We start from the raw sequence: 21,135 nt of genomic DNA, 5'->3' as shown, positions 1-21,135 counted from the left end.
GAGCTTTCGGCTCATCTGATAACGGCGCCGAAATGTTTTCTCGCCATGAAATGGAGCATCGGCGAAGTAGTCGGAGTAGAGCATGTAGTAGCCTTTGAGACGATGCCGGTTCTTTGCTTTCACCCGCCCCGGCGCCGAGCCACCTCGCCACGGCTTTTCATTGCTCGCCAGCAGCTGGGCGAGGGCGGCGAGCACCATGAGATGCTCTTCTTCCTGGACGTCGGCCGCGGCTTCCTCCTCCAGCAGCGCGGCGAGCTCTTCCTCGTCATCCGAGTCCATCGCCGAGACAGGCAAAACGACGAACACCTTGCGCTCGGTGGGCGTGTACCCGCCGCTAAACCGTGCCTCCGCGGCCGGAAACGCCCAGTTGCTGTGGGAGGGGCTGCCGCGGCGAAGCGCTGCTATTTTCCGGCGGGGAATGGCTATCTAGCGGAGTAGGGCGGCGGCCGTCGCCGGGATATAGCTAGTGGTGGCCGAGGGCGCGGGGGTGCGAGGTGAGTCGGGGGAAGAAAACCTTGACTTTTCCCCTGTCAGTGTGGGCCAGGCGTGCTTTTCCCTAGCGCCGGAGCCCCCAACTGCTCCCCAGCGCGCCGGGTTCGGCCTGTGACCGCCGGGCGGAAAAAAGGTTCGAACCGACGATTTTCGGCGTCCTGGGGACGCGACTGGGCCGTTTTTTCGGCGCCGGCGCCAAAAAAGTTGCCTGGAGGGGCCTGTTGGGGGCGTGGCTGGATATGCTCTCAGCAAGCGCGTATCAGTACGCACTCGTGGGTTCGACTCCCGGCCAGCACACCACCCTGTTTTGCAATTTTACGATAAACTTGGGCATATCGTAACTGCCCCAATTGTGCCACCAAAAGTGCGCAGTTTACTATAAACTACGTTTTTCTGTGATGTAGTCGTACATTGATGGATTGTGGAAATTGTCATGCCGTGGTACAAAAAAAAATCCTAATATTATTTCTTTAATTTGCAATTATTGAACAGGACATAAAACTTTGAAAGTTGTCATGTGACCGTCAATACACGCATGGAAAAAAGTTAAAGATGTCATGTCTTACAATATATCAAGAAAGAAAAAGGAAAGAAAACATAAAGTTGTTATGTGTCCAATACCAAAACATTGTAAATTTTTCCATGTCTTGCAAATTTCCAAAAAAGTTGCCATGGTGTGTACATGTCTCGTGTTATGAAGAATGCCAAATGAATCTTATTAGTTGCCATGTGAACATTGCAAAGAAAATGGCATGTTGCTTATAATGAAACTACCATGGTAGTTTATTGTCGAAACTACCATGGTCTAATTAATAAATTGCCATGTTGTTAATAATAGAACTGTCACGTTCTAATAACTAAAAATGTCATGACCTAATTTATAAAAATATCATGGTCTAATAACCAAAAATTGCATGGCCTGATTTATAAAATGCCATGCTACCTACAATAAAACAAGCATGGCCTAAAACTTCCATAGGCTAATTAAAATAGAATATGGCATGGTATACTTAATAAAAATGCCATTGTCTAATTACTAGAATTACCATAGTCTAACTAATAAACAATGCCATGAACTGAAAAATAAAAATGACACGCTACCTAAATAGAAGCTGCCATTGCCAACTTAACAAACATGCCATCATGTAAATACTAAAAATGCCAAGTTACCTATAACAAAAATGCACTATTTCTAGTGTCCATTGTACTACCATAATTGAAGATGAATAGATTAGAAGTTTTTTCACAAAAATAAAATAAAATAAAATATGCACATACCAAGATTAGGAAAAATTGTTTTCTATGAAATCCCATGCTCTAAAGAGTTAAAAAAATGTTGTGAATCCCCAGAAAGGAGCAAACCTGGGCGGCGCATGCCCACAGAAAAGAGCAAACCCGGACGTTCCATGTCCTCGCCAGACTACCCCCAAAGAGGAAGATGAGGAGGCCAATGATAGATCGAATACCTTCAGCAGTGAGCGGACCGACTCGATCCATTTTGTGTCTTCAACCGCTACTTCCGTGACGAACAATGAACTTTCTCCATAGCTCATACCTACAAAAATCTACAAATATTTTACTTAACTTTCCAAACTAACACCACCCCACCCCCCCAATTCAACTCGGGTGGCCCCTTCATCCCCCTTTTTTTATTACCAATCATAATTCTCCACATCAGCTTGTTTGTATAAAAATTAAGTAACTTTTTGTAGATATAGCATTATTCCTCATAACTGGTACATCATGCCAAATTTTTTGGCCTGGTGACATGTAGAACTACGTAGGTCATTTTAACTTTGTATGTCATTGCATGGATTTGAGAATTTGCTAATAAGGTACCGTGGACACGGACATTTAAGGGGTGACTAACGTGTGGGTATTTTGTGGAAGTTCAAAGAGCTAGATTTGCTAGGTCTGCCAGTAGATGCTGTAAGTTGTAGAAATAAGTCAAGACAGGTGGATCAGATTTCCAGCCAAAGCTATGCAATCCATATTATCTTCCTATAAGTATTGTATTGTCTTCGGATCATTTTTGAAAGATCCAATATATTACAACCAATGCTAGACGCGGACGTTTGGTTCCTTGGTGTATCTACACCCTATATGAAAAAGAAATTTAGCAATTCAATAAAAAATCAAAAAATCTGAAAATAGTTTTGAAATAAAATTGACCTTCCATTGTACTTGTGAGAAAAATTCCGCAAAAATAAAATCCACCTTTGACTTGTTTTCAACAAAGACAAATTTTTAGCCCTGAAGTCAGCGTTGGGTTTTCTTGTTGTGAAAATTTATATACTGGTGCGAAAGAAAGTCAAATTTATTTAAAAAACTTCTAAACTATTTTAACTTTTTGTTTAATTATTAAAAATTCACCGTATAGAGCGTATATACAACCAGGTTCCAAGTGTAATTTTTCCCAACCAATGCATCGGTGGTTTCATTATTGATTCCTATGCGCGCTGGTAGTGTCGGGCGCCCACTGATCGGAGACGAGGAGGAGGTGGTCGCCGTCCCTGACGAGTCTCACGTCGTCGATCTCGGCGCCGTCGCTCGTTATTACCCTCGTCGCCGTGAACCCGAATCTGTTCCCCCCGAGCTCGAGCAGCTGCAGCATCGTCTCCGGCACGAACACGAGCAGCCTCCTCTGGCTCCGTCCCTGTTCAGGGCACGAGATGGTCACCCTGACGTGCGAGCTGATCGGATTCCTCTCGTGGCGATGGTGGAAGCTCGTACCGCCGCCGCCGTCGTGTCGGTTCCCGTGGAACGACGAGGAGATGACGCCGAAGAGGGAGTTCCGGAAGCTGGCCATCCGCTGCGGCGTGCTGCGCGCCGACGAGGAGTTTGACTGGCGGCCCGCCCGGTTCGGCGACGGCGACGACGACGACGACCCGACGGTACCGCTGGGCGGCAGGACTCTGGCCGACGGCGCGCTCCTGAACCTCGTGACCTGCGGAGCAGCTGGCGCGACGGCAGCGACCTCCTCCGTCGACGAGGGCTTCGGCGCTCCCTGCTGGTCCCGGTGGCGGTGCGACGCGAACAGTTGCTGAATGTCAGCGTGGGCGTGCCGGTCGGCCAAGGCCGTCGGCGTCAACCCGCGGGCGTCCTCCCTGTCAGGATCAGCGCCGTGCTCCAGCAGGACCCTGACCATCCTGGCGTTCCCGTCCAGGACGGCGCGGTGCAGCGGGGTGGTGCCGTCGCTAGAGCACGCGGCGGCCACGTCCCCGCCGCACCGGGCGATCTCCCCCAACAGCACGGCGTCGTCCTCCTCGACGGCGACGCGAGCGTACATGCCTCCGTCCCCCGCCGACAGGTCCGCGCCGGCCTCCACCAGCACCTGCACCACGGTCTGGTGCCTCCTGCACAAGGCCTCCCACAGCGGCACCTTTCCTTCTGGATCTGCACGTCAGCCAACATCCTAATTTGATACTAATTCTACTTAGAATTCAAATTATTCAGCAATTGCCATGAAATTTTCATAATACTATTTGCCTAGATTTTCAAAACTTTTAGGCGCACATATACCTCTGGCATTCGCATCCGCACCATTCTCCAACAGGCGCCTAACGCACTGCTCACTCCCGTTTGAAGCCGCTATATGCTGTTCACAGATAAATAATCAAATCATGGACCGTTAATTTCTGGTTGAGAAGCAAAATTAATTCGTGGTTACCAGTGCTGTACGGCCGCAGTTATCGGTTTCATTGGGGTCCAGGCCGCGCTTCAGCAGCTGGTGCATCAGAAAATCGTCTCCTCTGGACGCCGCGAAGCAGAGTGTGATTGGCAGATCAAGCTGGCCCGTGGCTAGCATGCGCTCGATGTCCTTGGCGATGCCAGAGATCACGCCGTCACACTTGTGTTCCTTGAGGTACTGCATGCATGACCAAAAACCCCCAAAAAATTCAGTGTTGTCGTCCCCTTTGTTCATGCTGGGAGGGAGCATATATATACTGAAAATCGACCTGGATGAGGTTGTTCATGATTATGGTGGCATCCCCAACGTTGGACTGGACAACCTTGAGGAAGTCGGCGCGGTCCAGGCGCAGGAGCTGGCACAGGGACTTTGTCCGGGCCGTGAAGAGCTGAGGCCTGTAGCACAGGACTCCGATCTCGCCGATGACTTGGCCGGACTTGGCCGTGTTGACCAGCTGCATATACATGCTCACTCAGCTTGTGCAGCAGCAGCAGCAGCAGCAGCAAGAGCTGCTGTATGAAAAAGGAACAAAGCGTAGATGGACAGACTTGCCTGCTCTGCACCATTATTCTGGATTTCCAGCAACTCCTGCAGACGCGCCACTCACATGGATCAGCGAGAAATGTTGAAGATAACCGAGGATCGGACGGATCATGAAGAGAGTGTGATCATTTTTACCACACTACCAGTGACAATAATGTAGAAATCCGAGGGCGCTTCGTTCTGCAGTATCACGTCTTCCCGCGGCGCAAAGTACTCGGCGCTCATCTCCGACACCTTCCCAAGCAGTTGCGCAGCAGAAACCAGTTGAGCAAATTCCCCAGTGTATGGCATCATCATCATCATCTTTGTTAGATCTCTGTTAGTAATGAAGTATTACCAGCTGGAAGATGAGGTCATTGGAGACCCCCTGGAAGAGGTAGACGTTCTGGACGAGCCCGAAGAAGAGGTGGTGCGAGATGCTGGACCTAAGGGCTTTGGGCAGCGCGTCCAGCGTCTCCTGCTGCTGGAGCCCCTCCGAGTGCGTCCTGAATTTCAGGCTGAGGTGAGAGATCATCTGGTCCTGCAGCCGCTCCGGCAGGTCGTGCCGCTGCGCGAAGCTCGTCGCCGCCTGGATCTTGTCCCTCTGATCGATCAGATGACCAGAAGTCAGTCGATCGTCAGTATGGCTGGCCATCATCTTAACAAGAGACAGGTTGCAGCTGTAAGACTTACGTATTTCCTGGTGCGGCTGGTGCCGTGGACGACGAGGTTGGTCATGTTGCCGATGAGGTAGGCGGTGAGGCCGAGATTGAAGAGCATGTAGAAGGTGGTGAAGAGCATCTCCCTCGAGTTGACGGCGTGCATGTCGCCGTAGCCCACGGTTGTGAGGGTGGTGATGGACCAGTACATGGACGCCACGTAGCGGTTCCAAATGCTCTCGTTGTGGAACTGCGGCATGGAGATGCTGATCCAGGTTTCCGCCGGGTTCGGGTACCGGTCGGCGAGGAGATAGTAGAAGCACCCGGAGCAATGCACGGCGAAGAGCGTCACGGCGACGAGCTTGGAGCACCGGACCCAGAAGTAGCTGAACTTGCGGTCCTTCTCCATGCGGGACAGGAGGGCGCCGACGCGCCGGAGCCGCCAGAGGCGGAGCATGCCGAAGACGCCGTAGGTCCGGAGGTCGGGAGGGAGGATCCGGCGGGAGAGCTCGGTGGGCACGGTGGAGGCCACGTCCAGGACGAGCCAGGTGCTGGCGTAGCGCCAGGCGATCTTGGCGGGGTCGTCGACGAGCAGGTAGGTCCTCTTGTCGGTGTAGGCGACGAAGAAGGTGAGCACGATGTCCATGGCGAAGAAGGCGTTGACGGTGTTGTCGGCGATGGCCAGCGCGCCGTGGGGGTTCTGGAGGAAGCCGAACTCGAAGGGGGACACCCACGCGGAGTAGAGCACGAGGCAGACGATGTAGTTGTCCCACAGCCGGTAGCGGGGGTCGTAAGGGGACACGACGCAGCGCCGGACACTGCGCCGCCTGAAGCTGTGGCTGTGCTCGCCCAGCGACGGGAGGACCGCCGTGAAGACGCTGAACCGGCCGCCGCGTTCGACGCTGGACTGGACCCCGCCGCCCCGGCCCCACGGCGCGCACCCGGGCCCGGACGGCATCTTGCGCCTGTCAGTCATGTGATCGGTCGGATCGATCGGCCGCGGTCACGTGACCGGTGCCGGCGGCGAGCCCTTGCATGCGACGGCGACGCGATGCATGCCCAGGGTTTCCCTCGCGGCGGCGAGACGCGCGGGCGGTCGATGGTTGCGCCAGTGGCTTGCGATGTGCTGTCCGCGACCGGGTTGCTTTATTTAGGCAGGCAGATCGGTGCAGCAGTGGGCGCGGTGGACAGTGTCACTGCCCGGTCTCGTACGTATCTCTCGCCGGCAATCCAGAACGAATCGAGCGCAGGGAGGCAACTTCTCCCGCTGTTTGCGGCGGCTGCTGTGCTCGATCTCAACGCCAACGCAGCGACCGCCATCGAGAAGGTACTCCTAGTTTCCCACTACTAGCTAGTACTCCCTCGTTCCGAATTAATTGTCATTTTAGCTAGATTTCAGTCAGCTGACTTTTAGTTTTGTGGTCAGTCGATTTTTTGACCATTGGATTGTGCTTTAAGATCTGTGCAGATTTTCTTTTTTTGTCATTTTTTTTGAGACAAATTTCTTTCTTTTTTTTTCTTTTTTTTGTCATGTTTCGTTGGTGTACTGGGCTGGGCTGGTTGAATTCGACTGACTCCTATTTTGGGTCAGTCAATTTCGTTCCTGGGCTGGATTTTCGCTGGTGGACTGGGCTGGGCTGTTCGGCCCCCGCTTTTTCCCATGGGTTTGCTTTTGCTTTTTGCACCTGTACGATTTTATTTTTCTATTTTTCAGTTGAGTTTTGTTTCTTCTTTACGTGTATTTTCCGGATGCTGAGTGTGTGTAAATGTATACATGTATAAATTATATTAGAGTACGGAAACTTCAGTCTTATATATTTTTCTACATATTATAAAAAGTGCATTTTTGTGCTAATTGTGTGGAAAAATTTGTTTTTTTCATTTTCTTTATTCTTAAGGGTGATAACAATGCTACTTGTTTTGCTAATTAAATACATTTTTCTATTATTATGTGTATGAATGCATGAAAGTACTATACAATATTTGTGTAAATTATACTAGACTGCTAAAGTTGCATTATTATATGTGTATTCACTGCATATTATAAAACGTGCAATTTCACTGCAAAGTAGTGTGCAAGTTTTTTTTATTTTCTTTATTCTTAAGAGGAATACCAATGTCACTAATTTACTCTCTCTTAGAAAAATTTATTTGTTTTATTATGTTTAGTATTTAATTCATTTCCTGTTTTTAAGGACGATACCAATGCCAATAATTCATTCCTTGTTTAAAAACTTTGTTTTTATGTAAAATTCATTATTATATGTTTATTTTTACATAACTAAAGAAGCCCAATTTATGTGTAAATTGTGTGAAAAAAATATTTATTATTTTTACTTTCTTTCTTCATAAAGGGTGGTACCAATGCTACTATACTTGATTTTTTCTTAGCAAAATTTATTTTTATTTTTGTGGGTGTAAGTAAGTATACATGCATATATGATACAACATGTGTGTAAATTATAGTAGAATGCAAAAATTGCATTGTATATGCTTATTTTTTGCATATTACAAAATGCAGTCTCAGGGCATACTTGTGTGCAATTTATTTCTTCTTAAAGGGTTTTATTCTTCCCTGGAAAAATTCATCATTTTGTTTTCAGTTTAGCTTTAGTTTCATTTCATTTTCATTCTTTAACGGTAATTCCTATATCGTTCCTCTATTATATGGTTATCCTCTCGTATTATAAAAGCACAATTTCTGTGTAAAATGTGTGCAATTGTTTTTTGTGAAACCCTTCTGTGTAAATTGCGTGTAAGTTTTTGTCAATACTTGATTTACTTTTTATATTTTCTTTCTTTTTAATGATAAGACCAATTCCACTATATTATTCCTTCTTAGGAAACTTCTTTTTTGCAAAACTTTCACCATTATATACTTATTCTTGCATATTTAAAGAAATGCAATTTATGTATAGTATGCAAAATTTGCCATTATTTGATTTATATTTCATTTTTCTGTATAGAACTTCGTTATTCTGATTTTGTTTCAGGTTTTATTTCATAATGTTTCTTCCTTTAGGAGATAGTAATGCCACTAATTGATTCCTTACTATAATGTTTTTTTGCGAAAAATCCACTACTATATGTTATTCTTGCATATTATAAAAAGCAGAACTTGTTTGCAATTTTTTTATTTTTTTCTCATTTAAGGGCAATACCAATGAAACTAATTCATTTCATCATACATTTTTTTGCAAAAGTTGCATCTTTATGTATTTATAATTGCATATTTTGAAAAAGTGTAAATTTTATGTATTTTTTGTGCAAATTGATCACTATTTGTTTTAGCTTTTTTTCCCCTTTGTTCTTAAAGGGTAAAGCAATGCACTAGCTCATTCCTTCTTAGAAAACGTAAATTTTAATTTTTGTGTGTGTAAATATAAATGCAAGTACCAAGTAATATGTGTGTAAATTATGGTAGAATATGAAAATTGCACTATTATATGCTTATTGTTTGCGCATTTCAAAAGGTGCAATTTCAGTGCAATGCTGTGTGCAAGTTTTGAAAGGCTTTTCTTTTTAATTTTCTTTCTTCTTAAAGGTTTTCATTTTTTATTATAAAACTTCATTATTTTGATTTTTTTTCTTCTGACAGGGTAATATCAACGCCACAAATTCATTCTCCCATAGAAAACTTTATTTTTTTTGATTTTGTTTTTTAGCTTTCATCTTCTTTTATTTTTAAGTGTAATACCCCTGTCACTAATCCATTACTTAAAAAACCTTTTTTTCAGAAATCTAACTATTATATGCTTATTTTTGCATAATAATAATATACTTTTTATATATGCAGATGTATGTGTGTGTATATATGTATAAAAATATACATATGTGAGATTGAACCTATAGCCACTAGCCGTTGTATTTTTTTCGAGTGGGAAAGCTATGCAAACACTATACTATAGCAGTCTATATTCAAGTACAGAAAAGGCTGTGGGTTGGCTGCACAGGAGCAGCTCATCCACCTGTGCAGACGCTGCATGGGCTTGTGTGGCTGCATGCGCCGATGCGTTAGGTTGCTTCGAATCCACCACACTAATTGTGTGGTCAGTCGACTGACCAAAGATAAAAAAAACAGTCGACTTGTACCTAGTCATTTCCATTACTTGTCGCAGGTATGGATGTATTTAGATATATTTTAACTCTAGATACATTCAAGTAATTTGGAATGGAGGGAGTACTAGCTAGGATCTAAAAGTTGCTCGTAGTTTTCAACTCCTAAGGCCAACTTCACGCGTGACCCTATCCTGTCCGCCTCCGTCCGTTTAGGATAAAAGGGACAAAGAGACGGCCCAGCGCGCTAGCGCAAACGGACTTTTGCCCGCTTTATGTCCGCTTTCGACCCATCCCCGGCCCAAGTTTGTGCCGGTTTTGGGATGAAACGGATAGCGCGCGGACGAGCGGGACGCGTGCGCTTGTTCTCCCCTGGCCCGCCTGTCGGTGGGAGAAACCAAACCCCCCCCACGCTCATTTGGCGCCATTTCCCCCAAACCCTCCCACGTCCCTCCCGCCGCCCCCTCTCTCCCTCGTCCATGGCCGACGCCTCGCCGAGTTCTGGCGGCCTGGCCGTCGACCCGCCCACAAAGGTGAAGAAGAAGGCGCCAAGGAAGCCGCGGTCGGAGTGCATGCCGGAGGAGATCACCAAGTTGGACGCGGAATCGGTGAAGAGGAGGGAACGGAGAGCGGTCGTCAAGGTCAATGCCGCCGCGGCCAAGTTCGCCGCCCAGCGCGAGGAGTTGGAGGCCGCGCGGCGCAAGGCCGCTGCCGACGAGAAGGAGGACCTCGTCAACAAAGCGCACGCCATCCTCATGCTTGGCATGGGCCGTCCGGCGGGGTTCCCTGCAGCGGCCGCCTGCCCTGCGAGCATAGGCTCGTCGGTCGCCCGACCTGCGCACTACCAGTCGCCGACGTCGCGCGCCGCGCCCATGTCGCCCGGCTTTCTTCCGCCAAGGCACGACGGCCAGACCCGTTTCTCGGGGTCGCCGGACGTGGGCGTGTTCGCGCCGTCCACACCGCGTCCCATGGCCGTCATCGACCTCAACATCACACCTGGGTCCAACAGCGGCGGCCGGGCGTCCGTCGAGATGCAAAGAAAGCAAGCACGGGCACCATGCCGCCGCCCCCGCGTCTTGTTTGACGGAATGCCAACACCAACGCCAACGGTCGACGACCCCTTCTACAACCAGTACATGGAGGACGTGATCTTCGAGGGTGGGCATGGCCGTGCCTACGACCCCGAGGAGACCCAAAGTCAGGATGGCCGCGCCCAGTACGTGCCCGATGAAGAGGCCGACGACCGTGCCGACTACGACCATGGTGACTCGTGGCATGAAGACGATGACATCTATGTCGAAGGCGACGGTGATGGAGAAGAAGGCAACGACGTTGATTTTAGTGGCGAGCCATTGTTCATCGACGAGCTCACCCAAAGAGCGGAAGCACAAAAGAAGAGGAAGACCATTTGCACGGGTTCATACACACAAGATGAGGACAAGTTGATTCGCAAAGCTTGGATGGAGATTAGCCAAGATCTGAGGACCGGCGCGCAACAAAAGGGCATTGTTTTTTGGATGAGAGTCCACAAAACATTCCATGAAAGGAAGATGTTTGAGCCCTACCAATTTACAAGCAACCGTGGCATCGGCTCGATTCAAAAGAGATGGTTGTTCATCCAACAAGAGTGCAACAAGTATTGCGCCGCATTTCAGAGCGTTGAAGCACGGCCTGTGAGTGGTCTTGGCGTTGGGGACATGGTATGCTCTCCTCTTCCTAGCCCTTTCCTTGCTACGGCCATGACACTTCGGTCGTGTATATGTTTGCATGTTCACTTGTTGTTGATCATGTGATTTAGGCATTTCAATCTTTGGAGGCATTCAAGGCCCGGCACAATGACAAGCCATTCACTCTTACACATTGTTGGACGATCATCAACAATTGCCCTAAGTTCAAGGACCAATACTGTGACGCCCCCAATTTAATCGTACACTAATCATACACGCAAACGTGTACGATCAAGATCAGGGACTCACGGGAAGATATCACAACACAACTCTACAAATAAAATAAGTCATACAAGCATCATATTACAAGCCAGGGGCCTCGAGGGCTCGAATACAAGAGCTCGATCATAGACGAGTCAGCGGAAGCAACAATATCTGAGTACAGACATAAGTTAAACAAGTTTGCCTTAAGAAGGCTAGCACAAACTGGGATACAGATCGAAAGAGGCGCATGCCTCCTGCCTGGGGTCCTCCTAAACTACTCATGGTCGCCGTCAGCGGGTTGCACGTAGTAGTAGGCACCTCTCGAGTAGTAGTAGTCGTCGTCGAAGGTAGCGTCTGGCTCCTGGGCTCCAACATCTGGTTGCGACAACCAGGTCGAAGGGATAGGAGGAAAAGAGGGAGAAAGCAACCGTGAGTACTCATCCAAAGTACTCGCAAGCAAGGAGCTACACTACATATGTATGCATTGGTATCAACTGGAATAAGGCTATTATATGTGGACTGAACTGCAGAAAGCCGGGATAAGGGGGGATAGCTAGTCCTTTCGAAGACTACGCTTCTGGCAGCCTCCGTCTTGCAGCATGTAGAAGAGAGTAGAGTGAAGACCTCCAAGTAGCATCGTATAGCATAATCCTAACCGATGATCCTCCCCTCGTCGCCCTGTGAGAGAGCGATCACCGGTTGTATCTGGCACTTGGAAGGGTGTGTTTTATTAAGTATCCGGTTCTAGTTGTCATAAGGTCAAGGTACAACTCCAAGTCGTCCTGTTACCGAAGATCACGGCTATTCGAATAGATTAACTTCCCTGCAGGGGTGCACCACATAACCCAACACGCTCGATCCCATTTGGCCGGACACACTTTTCTGGGTCATGCCCGGCCTCGGAAGATCAACACGTCGCAGCCCCACCTAGACCAACAGAGAGGTCAGCACGCCGGTCTAAACCTAAGCGCCCAGGGGTCTGGGCCCATCGCCCTTAGCACACCTGCACGTTGCGTGGGCGGCCGGAAGCAGACCTAGCCTAGTAGGCGTTCCAGTCCAATCCAGCGCGCGCCGCTCCGTCGCTGACGTCAAGAAGGCTTCGGCTGATACCACGACGCCGGGATACCCATAACTACTCCCACGTAGATGGTTAGTGCGTATAGACCAAATGGCCAGACTCAGATCAAAGACCCAGATCTCGTTAAGCGTGTTAAGTATCCGCGAACGCCGACCAGGGCCAGGCCCACCTCTCTCCTAGGTGGTCTGAACCTGCCCTGTCGCTCCACCTCAAAGTAACAATCGGGGGCCGTCGGGAACCCAGGCCCACCTCTACCGGGATGGAGCCACCTGCCCCTTCAGCCCCCAACTCCGAACAGTACCACAGGTAATGTAACTGTGTAAAGTATATAGTATATGCCCGTGATCACCTCCCGAAGTGATCACGGCCCAGTAGTATAGCATGGCAGACGGACAAGAGTGTAGGGCCACTGATGGAACACTAGCAACCTATACTAAGCAGTAGGATAGCAGGTAATGGTAACAACAGTAGTAGAAAGGACAGGCTATGCATCAGGATAGGAATAGCGGAAAGCAGTAACATGCTACACTACTCTAATGCAAGCAATATAGAGAAGAGTAGGCGATATCTGGTGATCAAAGGGGGGGGGGCTTGCCTGGTTGCTCTGGCAAGAGAGAGGGGTCGTCAACTCCGTAGTCGTACTGGGTAGCAGCGGCGTCGGTCTCGGTGTCTACCGAGAAAGAGGGGGGAGAAACAATAAATTTTTAAGCAAGCATATGCATAGTGATGCATGACATGTCAAGTAACGGCGTTAGAGGTGCCCTAACGTGGTAGTAGGTGATACCGGTGAAGGGGGATAACATCCGGGAAAGTATCCCCGGTGTTTCGCGTTTTCGAGCAGAGGAGCCGGAGGGGGAAAGTTGCGTGTTCGCTATGCTAGGGATGCGTGGCGGACGAACGGGCTGCGTATCCGGATTCGTCTCGTCGTTCTGAGCAACTTTCATGTATAAAACTTTTTCATCCGAGTTACGGTTTATTTTCTATGATTTATCAAAGTTTTAGGCATTTTCGAAATTTATTTAATTATTTAAATTGAACATTATCCAGAACAGTGAAAGGTGATGTCAGCATGACATCACCATGACGTCAGCAGGTCAAACCCAGCTGACCAAGGTCAAACCTCGCCCGTGGGTCCAGCGGGGCCCACCTGTCATCCTCTGTTTAGGTTAGTTAGGGTTTAGCTAATCCAGTTACTGTTTAATTAAACTAACTAATTAATTAGGTTAATTAAATAGAATTAATTAACTTAATTAATTCACTAATTAATTAATTTAATTAATTATTAAATTAATTAATTCATTTTATTTTATTTTCATTTTCATTTTCTTTTAAAACGTTTTGTGGGCTGGGCCCCTCTGGTCAGTGGCCCGAAGGGGCCTTAGCGGGCATGTGGGCGTCGGGTCACCTGGACGCAGCCGTAACGGGTGCAGCCCAGCGCCACGGGGCGCCGGCGGCCACGGCACCGGCAGGCGGCCGGAACGGCGCGGAGACGGAGGGGGCCGTGCGGCGACGGGGTTTGCCACGGGGAGCAAGGGCGACGGCTGGGCGCTGCACGGGCGGGTGCCGCGCGGAGCAGCAGCAGGGGCCGGGGCGCGCGCGAGGCCACGGTGAGCGCGGGCCGCCGGAGTGGAGCGGAGCGGGGCGCGCGGGGCGTGGTGGCGCGGTCGACGCGGGAGGGAGAGAGGAGAGGGAGGGGCTTGCTCACGGCGGGGAGTAGGGCACGGGGCAGCGGGGCTCGTGGGGGAAGATGGGGACGACGACGATGTGGAGGTGGCGTTCCGGCGAGTCGGCGACGCGGGCTCGTGGAGGCCATTCGGGGAGGAGGACGAGGACGGCCGCGCGACGGGGAGACGAGCGGCTGCAGCAAGGGACGGCTCCGGCGTCGTCGTCGAGCGGCGGGGGCGATCCAGGCGGCGTGGGGCGGCGTGGCGGCGGACGAGGGCGAGGTGGAGGCGACGGGTGGCGGCGTCGGGCGGGGGGGATCGTTCCCCCGATCCCGATCTGGATCGGGGAAGGGAAGAGGGACGTGGGGTCGTGGGGAGGGGGGAGAGGAGTGGGGGGTTAGGGTTTCTGGGGTGTGGGGCTGTGGCCTATAGGCCAGGGGGGTGAGGGGGCGGCCGGTTGGGCCTGGCCTGGCTAATAGCTGGGCCGGCTGGCCCAGTGGGGGTGTCTGCTTCTCTTTTTTTGTTAGTTTTTTTTTTCTGTTTTGTATTTTCTTTTTTGTTATTTATTATCCTTTTCTGTTTTAATTCGTTCATCATTGTATTTTAGTTTTGTAAAGTACAAAAATGATCCCTAAATTGGTAATAGGAATTATACCACTGCCACAATTAACTTGGCAACTAAATATTTTAGTTTGTAATAGTTTATCATTTTAAAAGCATTTAAATAATTGTTTTTGCTACTGTTTAAATCGTTTTTAGAGTATTTGAACATTTTATAAAAGTGTAGTTCCAATGCCATAATTACTTATGTATTATTTGGCTCACTCTGAACATTATAGTTTTAATTTTTGAAAACCGATGTTGTTTGCCTGATTTTTAATTTGAATTTGAAATGATTTTGAACTAACGCGAGATTATCAACAGTAATCGGAGTGACGTGGCATCGTTAACGTGGGATTACTGTAGCCTAATTATCCGGGCGTCACAAATACCGTGAACTACAAAGGAAGAGAGGACTAAAGATGGCCAAGTACGCTGGAGGTGGAGATGGAGAGGCCTTGAAGAGGCCGAGGGGCAAGACCAACTCTAAGGCTGATGTAACGCCCCGAGACCGATGTGCCAGGTGTCGTGCAGTTATTCGCTGTTGTTGCCTTGTCATTGCTTGCGTGTCATGCATTGCATATCATGTCATCATGTGCATTTCATTTGCATACATGTTTGTCTCATGCATCCGAGCATTTCTCCCGTTCTCCGTTTTGCAATACGGCGCTTCGTTCTCCTCCGGTGGTCATTTCTACCTTTCTTTCATGTGTGGGGATTAAACATTTCCGGATTGGACCGAGACTTGCCAAGCGGCCTTGGTTTTCTACCGGTAGACCGCCTGTCAAGTTTCGTACCATTTGGACTTCGTTTGATACTCCAACGGTTAACCAAGGGACCGAAAAGGCCTCGTGTGTGTTGCAGCCCAACACCCTTCCAATTTGGCCCAAAACCCACCTAACTCTGCTCCATCATCTAGAGCGTTCGATCACGATCGTGTGGCCGTAAACCGCACCTCATTTGGACTCTCCTAGCTCCCTCTACCTATAAATATGTGGCCTCCCCCGAAATTTTCGCGGATAAAACCCTAGATCCATATTCCTCGCGCCGCCGGACAAAATTTCCACCGCGCCCGGACATGTCCGGCCACGCCCTCCACCTCACCCGGGCCAATCGGCGGCCGCCACGTCGGCTCCGCCGCCCCTCTCCTCCTCTCAGGACGCGCCAAGTGGCATCGCCGCCTCCCGCCGCCGCCGGCCCGCGGGGCCCGCGTCAGGCCCGCACGGGCCCAGATCCGCGCCGCCGCCCGGCGCACCTCGCCCTGCCGTGCGCCGCCCGAGAGCTCTTGCCGGAGCTCGCCTTGCCCCGCCGCGGGACCGCGCCGCGCCACCGCCGGGCAACCTCGTCGGCGCCCCGCGCCTTCGCCCCGGCCGCCGTACTTCTCGCCGCTCCCCGCCGCCGACCATCGCCGGCGATCGCGCCGCGCGCCGCCCCCCTTCACCGGAGCCTCCCCCGCGCCATGCCCGCGAGGATCTCGCGCCGCCAAGTCGTCGGAGCTCCGCCGCGCCTCGCCGGAGAGTGCCTCGCCTCACCGGAGCCCGTCCCGGCTGGATCCACTCGGGATGGACCAGATCCACCCCTTCACCCAACCAAACACCCTCGCCCAGATCCGGATCACCCCGTCCCGCTCCGCCTCGTCCGCCCGTTGACTTTTCCGGAGGTATAAATTTGTCCAAGTCCCAGAATTCCAGATCCAAGTTGCCATGTTCGTGACCCTGTAACTTTGCATCTGTAGCTCCGATTCATGCATATAGCATATCAAAATGTTCATCTCAGAGAGTACATCATTTCATTACATTGCATCATTTTCATTTGAGTTCATCTTGATGCCCGAAATGCTGTTAGAAGAGGGCTACTTGAGTTAATTGTCAGATCTGCTGCTCCATTTAGCTTTTTGTCATTTTTGCCATGATTAATGTGTGCATGATATGCCCTGATGCTCTACATATGTTTTGTTAAGGGTTTTTCATCTTTCAGAGGTGCAACCCATGTATTATTGTGATGTGTGTGGTGACTAGTGCAAGCTTGCAAAGTGGTGCACTTGCTAATTCTGTTTTCAGGGACTTAGCAATTTCACTAGGTCCTGGAGCTGTTTATCTCATGATGTCATATGTTCATGTTGTTTTCTCGTGATCCGTGCCTCTTTTGAGGATGATCAGTAAGGATGTTTTGTTAATATTGTAGTGCTCTATCCATCCATGTCTTTGTTTGCAATTATGGAGCACCCTAGCTTGAGTCAATCGAGCTCTACTTTTGCTACTTTGTGAATCTGGGCAGATTGTCAACTTGTTTGCAATTTTGCCGATGATGTTGTAGTTGATCCGTGCATGCTATGCTTTTGGTCTTGCCATGTCTAGCTTGCGTTTTATGCCTTCTTGATGGATGGATGCTTGTCTTGCCATGACTTGCACCGTAGTGAGTGCATCGAACTCGTAAACATGCCTACTTGAGTTATGTTTCAGCATGTGTCAGTTTTCACTAAGTCTGTGATCTGATTATGTTTTTGCCATTTTCGCGTGCTTGCAATTGTATTTTCTGATCCCTTTTGGCTCAAGGTCACTAAGGGACTTTTGTTAAGCTCTTTGAGTAGCTCCATGCCATGCTTTACTTTGCCATGTTCAGGTCCTGTAGCATGTAGTTTTGTTGCTCCGAAGAGAGCTACCTGATCTGAAATTCCAGACAAGTGTTAATTTCACTAAGTCTGAGATCTGTTTGCCATATGCATTTTTGCCATGCTTGTTTGACCCTGTTAATGGATGAATTGGCCGTAGCTCAGTGCTAGACTTTTATTAAGCATCATGAATGCATCCCTGCCATGTATTTGTTGTCATGTTTGGGTGCTGTAGCATGTTCATCTCATTGCATTTAGATGGCTACTTGCTGTAAAATCGCAGACCGGTGCCATATTTGAATCGCTTGCCATTTCCAAACCGTAACTCCGATTCCGGCGTTCTTTATATCGTTTTCAAGCGATTTCATCTCACCTTTCCAGTGGCACACTTGGTTTTCCAAGTTGAGGCCAGGTTCTTTCATCTCTTGTCAAATCATGCATATGCATCGCATACCGCATCCCGCATATCATATCATGTTCATGTGTTGGTTGTTTACTATGTTGTGTGCTTATTTTCCGGTGTTTGCTTCTTCGGGTTGGTTCCGATAACGTCGTGTTTGTGAGGACCTGTTCGTCTTCGTTCCGGTTGTCTTCTTCATGGACTCGTTCTTCTTCCTTGCGGGATTTCAGGCAAGATGATCATACCCTCGAAATCACTACTATCTTTGCTTTGCTAGATGCTCGCTCTTTTGCTATGTCTATGTTGCGATGCCTACCACTTGCTTATCATGCCTCCTATATTGATGAACCAAGCCTATAACCCACCTTGTCCTAGCAAACCGTTGATTGGCTATGTTACCGCTTTGCTCAGCCCCTCTTATAGCGTTGTTAGTTGCAGGTGAAGATTGAAGTTTGTCCCTTGTTGGAACATGGAGATGTTGTTCCTTGTTGGAACATGGTTACTTGTTGGGATATCACTTTATATCTTATTTAATTAATGCATCTATATACTTGGTAAAGGGTGGAAGGCTCGGCCTTATGCCTGGTGTTTTGTTCCACTCTTGCCGCCCTAGTTTTCGTCATATCGGTGTTATGTTCCCGGATTTTGCGTCCCTTACACGGTTGGGCTATAATGGGAACCCCTTGACAGTTCGCCTTAAGTAAAGCTCTTCCAGCAATGCCCAACATTGGTTTTATCATTCGCCACCTAGCCTTTTCTTTCCCTTGGGTCGGCCAGCCCAAGGGTCATCATTATTTACCCCCCCCCCCCGGGCCAGTGCTCCTCTGAGTGTTGGTACAAACTGTCAGCCGCCGGTGGCCACCAGGGGCAACTCTGGGCTGGCCTACCAGAAGTTTAGACAATCCGGTGTGCCCTGAGAAAGAGATATGTGCAGCTCCTATCGGGATTTGTCGGCACATTCGGGCGGTGTTGCTGGTTTAGTTTTACCCTGTCGAAATGTCTTGTTGTACCGGGATACCGAGTCTGATCGGAATGTCTCGGGTGGAGGTCTATTCCTTCGTTGACCGTGAGAGCTTGTGATGGGCTAAGTTGGGACACCCCTGCAGGGATTTGAACTTTCGAAAACCGTGCCCGCGGTTATGGGCAGATGGGAATTTGTTAATATCCGGTTGTAGATAACTTGAACCTTAACTTAATTAAAATGAATCAACAGCGTGTGTTACCGTGATGGTCTCTTTCCGGCGGAGTCCGGGAAGTGAACACGGTGTTGGAGTTATGCTTGACGTAGGTTGTTCTAGGATCACTTCTTGATCATAGATTCTCGGCCGTGCTTTGCCTTCTCTTCTCGCTCTCTTTTGCGTATGTTAGCCACCATATATGCTAGTCGCTTGCTGCAGCTCCACCTCATACCTTTACCTTACCCATAAGCTTAAATAGTCTTGATCGCGAGGGTGCGAGATTGCTGAGTCCCTGTGGCTCACAGATACTTCCAAAACCAGTTTGCAGGTGCCGATGAGTCTGTGCAGATGACGCAACCAAGCTCAGGAGGAGCTCGATGAAGATCTTGTCCTTTGTGTTGCCTTGTTCTAGTTGATCAGTAGTGGAGCCCAGTTGGGGTCAATCAGGGACTTTGTCGCATTTAGGGTTCTTCTTTTATTTTGGTTCCGTAGTCGGACCTTGTTTGTATTGGGATGATGTAATGTTTTATTCATGTAATTGTGTGAAGTGGCGATTGTAAGCCAACTATGTATCTTTTCCCCTATTGTATTACATGGGTTGTTTGCGAAGATTACCTCACTTGCGACATTGCTTTCAATGCGGTTATGCCTCTAAGTCATGCTTCGACACGTGGGAGATATAGCCGCATCGAGGGCGTTATAGCTGATGACATATGTGATGCCTCTAAGTCGTGCTTCGACACGTGGGAGATATAGCCGCATCGAGGGCGTTATAGCTGATGACATACGTGATGCCTCATCCATGGCATTGCATGACACTTTGCATGGCATGATGTCCCAAAAGGATGTGAGGGACGAGAAGAAGCGGCAAAGCAAGGAGGAGCAAATGAAGCAATACCTAGACCTTCAAAGAAAGAAGCTTGAGATGGAGGAGGCGGCCAAGAGGAGGAAGATCGACATGAAGGAGGCGGCTCGGCAAAGGCAGCTCGACATCAAGGCCGGCAACATCAAGGCCAGGCAGAGGCAGCTCGACATCGAGGCCACGAACGCTGCCAAGAAAGCAAAGGAGGTGGCCCTTGCGATCATGAGCGTGGACTTGTCAAAGATGAGCGACAAGACGAGGGCATGGTTCGAGGCCAAGCATAAGGAGGTGCTCGAAGCCGAAGTCCTGAACTAGGTCGTCCGATCGGCCGTGGCCGTTCTTTTTGGAGGCTGGCATGGGTGTCGCCCGCCCGCTGGGCCGCTGGCTGTGTGTTGGCGAGAAAACATTCATTTTTATGGCCGGCTGTGTTGCCGGCCGCTGGCTGCGTTGCCGGCAAGGACAACTATTCATTTTGAAGGCTGGCTGTGTTGCCGGCCGCTGGCTAATGGCGGCGATGGACGTGTAGGCCGCTGGCCTGAACTAGGGCTTGGCATTTGAAACGTTCTTTTGGTTTTTTAAATAGACACGGACAGAATGGGGCAAATGGATGCGGCCGCGCGCTGGGCACACGGCCACCGCATCCCAGGACACGCCCGGACATGACCCCAAATCCCACCCCAAACGGACGAAATCCGGACAAAGCGGACGTCCATTTGGGGTCGTGCGGTGGAGTTGGTCTAATGTACTATCTTGTTGTGCTCGAATTCAACGCCAACACAGCAACTGCCGTGCAAAAGGTAGTATTATCTGTCGGAAATATGAGCAATTTATCGAATGATTTTATTAACAGAAAGATTTGATAAAGCATGACCAATATAACAGGGATAAGACTAGTCATGCGATCTGACATAGAAAAGGTAAATAACATCTGCATATATGAACTGTAACCAAGCTTTTTATGTAAAGCAGACAGTAGGGCAAGTTTCATATATGAAGTAGAACCTAACATATCTAGGGCAAACACCAGAACAAGGAACTGTAGCAGAATCTCGAACAGAAAGGAGAAGAACACATACGGGACAGCAACAACAGCAACAGCACTAGACTTGGGGTCGGTGTCCTCGCCAGCCATGTCGTCGAGGAGGCCGTCAACGTTGGGGAAGAAGTCATCGTCGGGGAAGTAGTCGTCGGAGTCCGGGGCGTCCGTGACGAAGAAGTCAGTAGTCGTGTTGAACGCTCCTCAAAAACCTTATCACCCTTCTCTCATACAGGACTCAAAAGAGGTGCGGTTTCGGAGGCCTACTGTCCCGACTCGCGGTGCACGCCGCAAGCTGGGATGAGGAAGACAGAAGCAGCTCAGAGATTTGAACCGGTGGCGAGAGGAAGAAGAA

General features: G+C 49.3%; 1 protein-coding gene across 1 annotated transcript; it reads right to left on the bottom strand.

The window, feature by feature from the left end:
• Positions 1 to 2,830: 2,830 nt before the first annotated feature.
• LOC125537288 (potassium channel AKT3-like) lies at positions 2,831 to 6,514 on the bottom strand. Its single transcript, XM_048700584.2, has 8 exons — positions 5,399 to 6,514; positions 5,064 to 5,309; positions 4,862 to 4,960; positions 4,736 to 4,771; positions 4,452 to 4,637; positions 4,163 to 4,360; positions 4,015 to 4,090; positions 2,831 to 3,888 (listed from the first exon to the last, which is right to left on the bottom strand). Exons 1-8 carry the CDS (start codon positions 6,338 to 6,340, stop codon positions 2,933 to 2,935), a joined length of 2,739 nt encoding a protein of 912 aa, XP_048556541.2. The 5' UTR covers positions 6,341 to 6,514; the 3' UTR covers positions 2,831 to 2,932.
• Between the last annotated feature and the right edge of the window lie 14,621 nt (positions 6,515 to 21,135).

Source organism: Triticum urartu, chromosome 2A (assembly GCF_056163025.1).
Source record: "Triticum urartu cultivar PI428250 chromosome 2A, HENAU_Tu73, whole genome shotgun sequence".
NCBI lineage: Eukaryota > Viridiplantae > Streptophyta > Magnoliopsida > Poales > Poaceae > Triticum > Triticum urartu.
The sequence above is the reverse complement of the archived record's forward strand: the minus strand, read 5'-3'. Positions and strand labels throughout refer to the sequence as shown.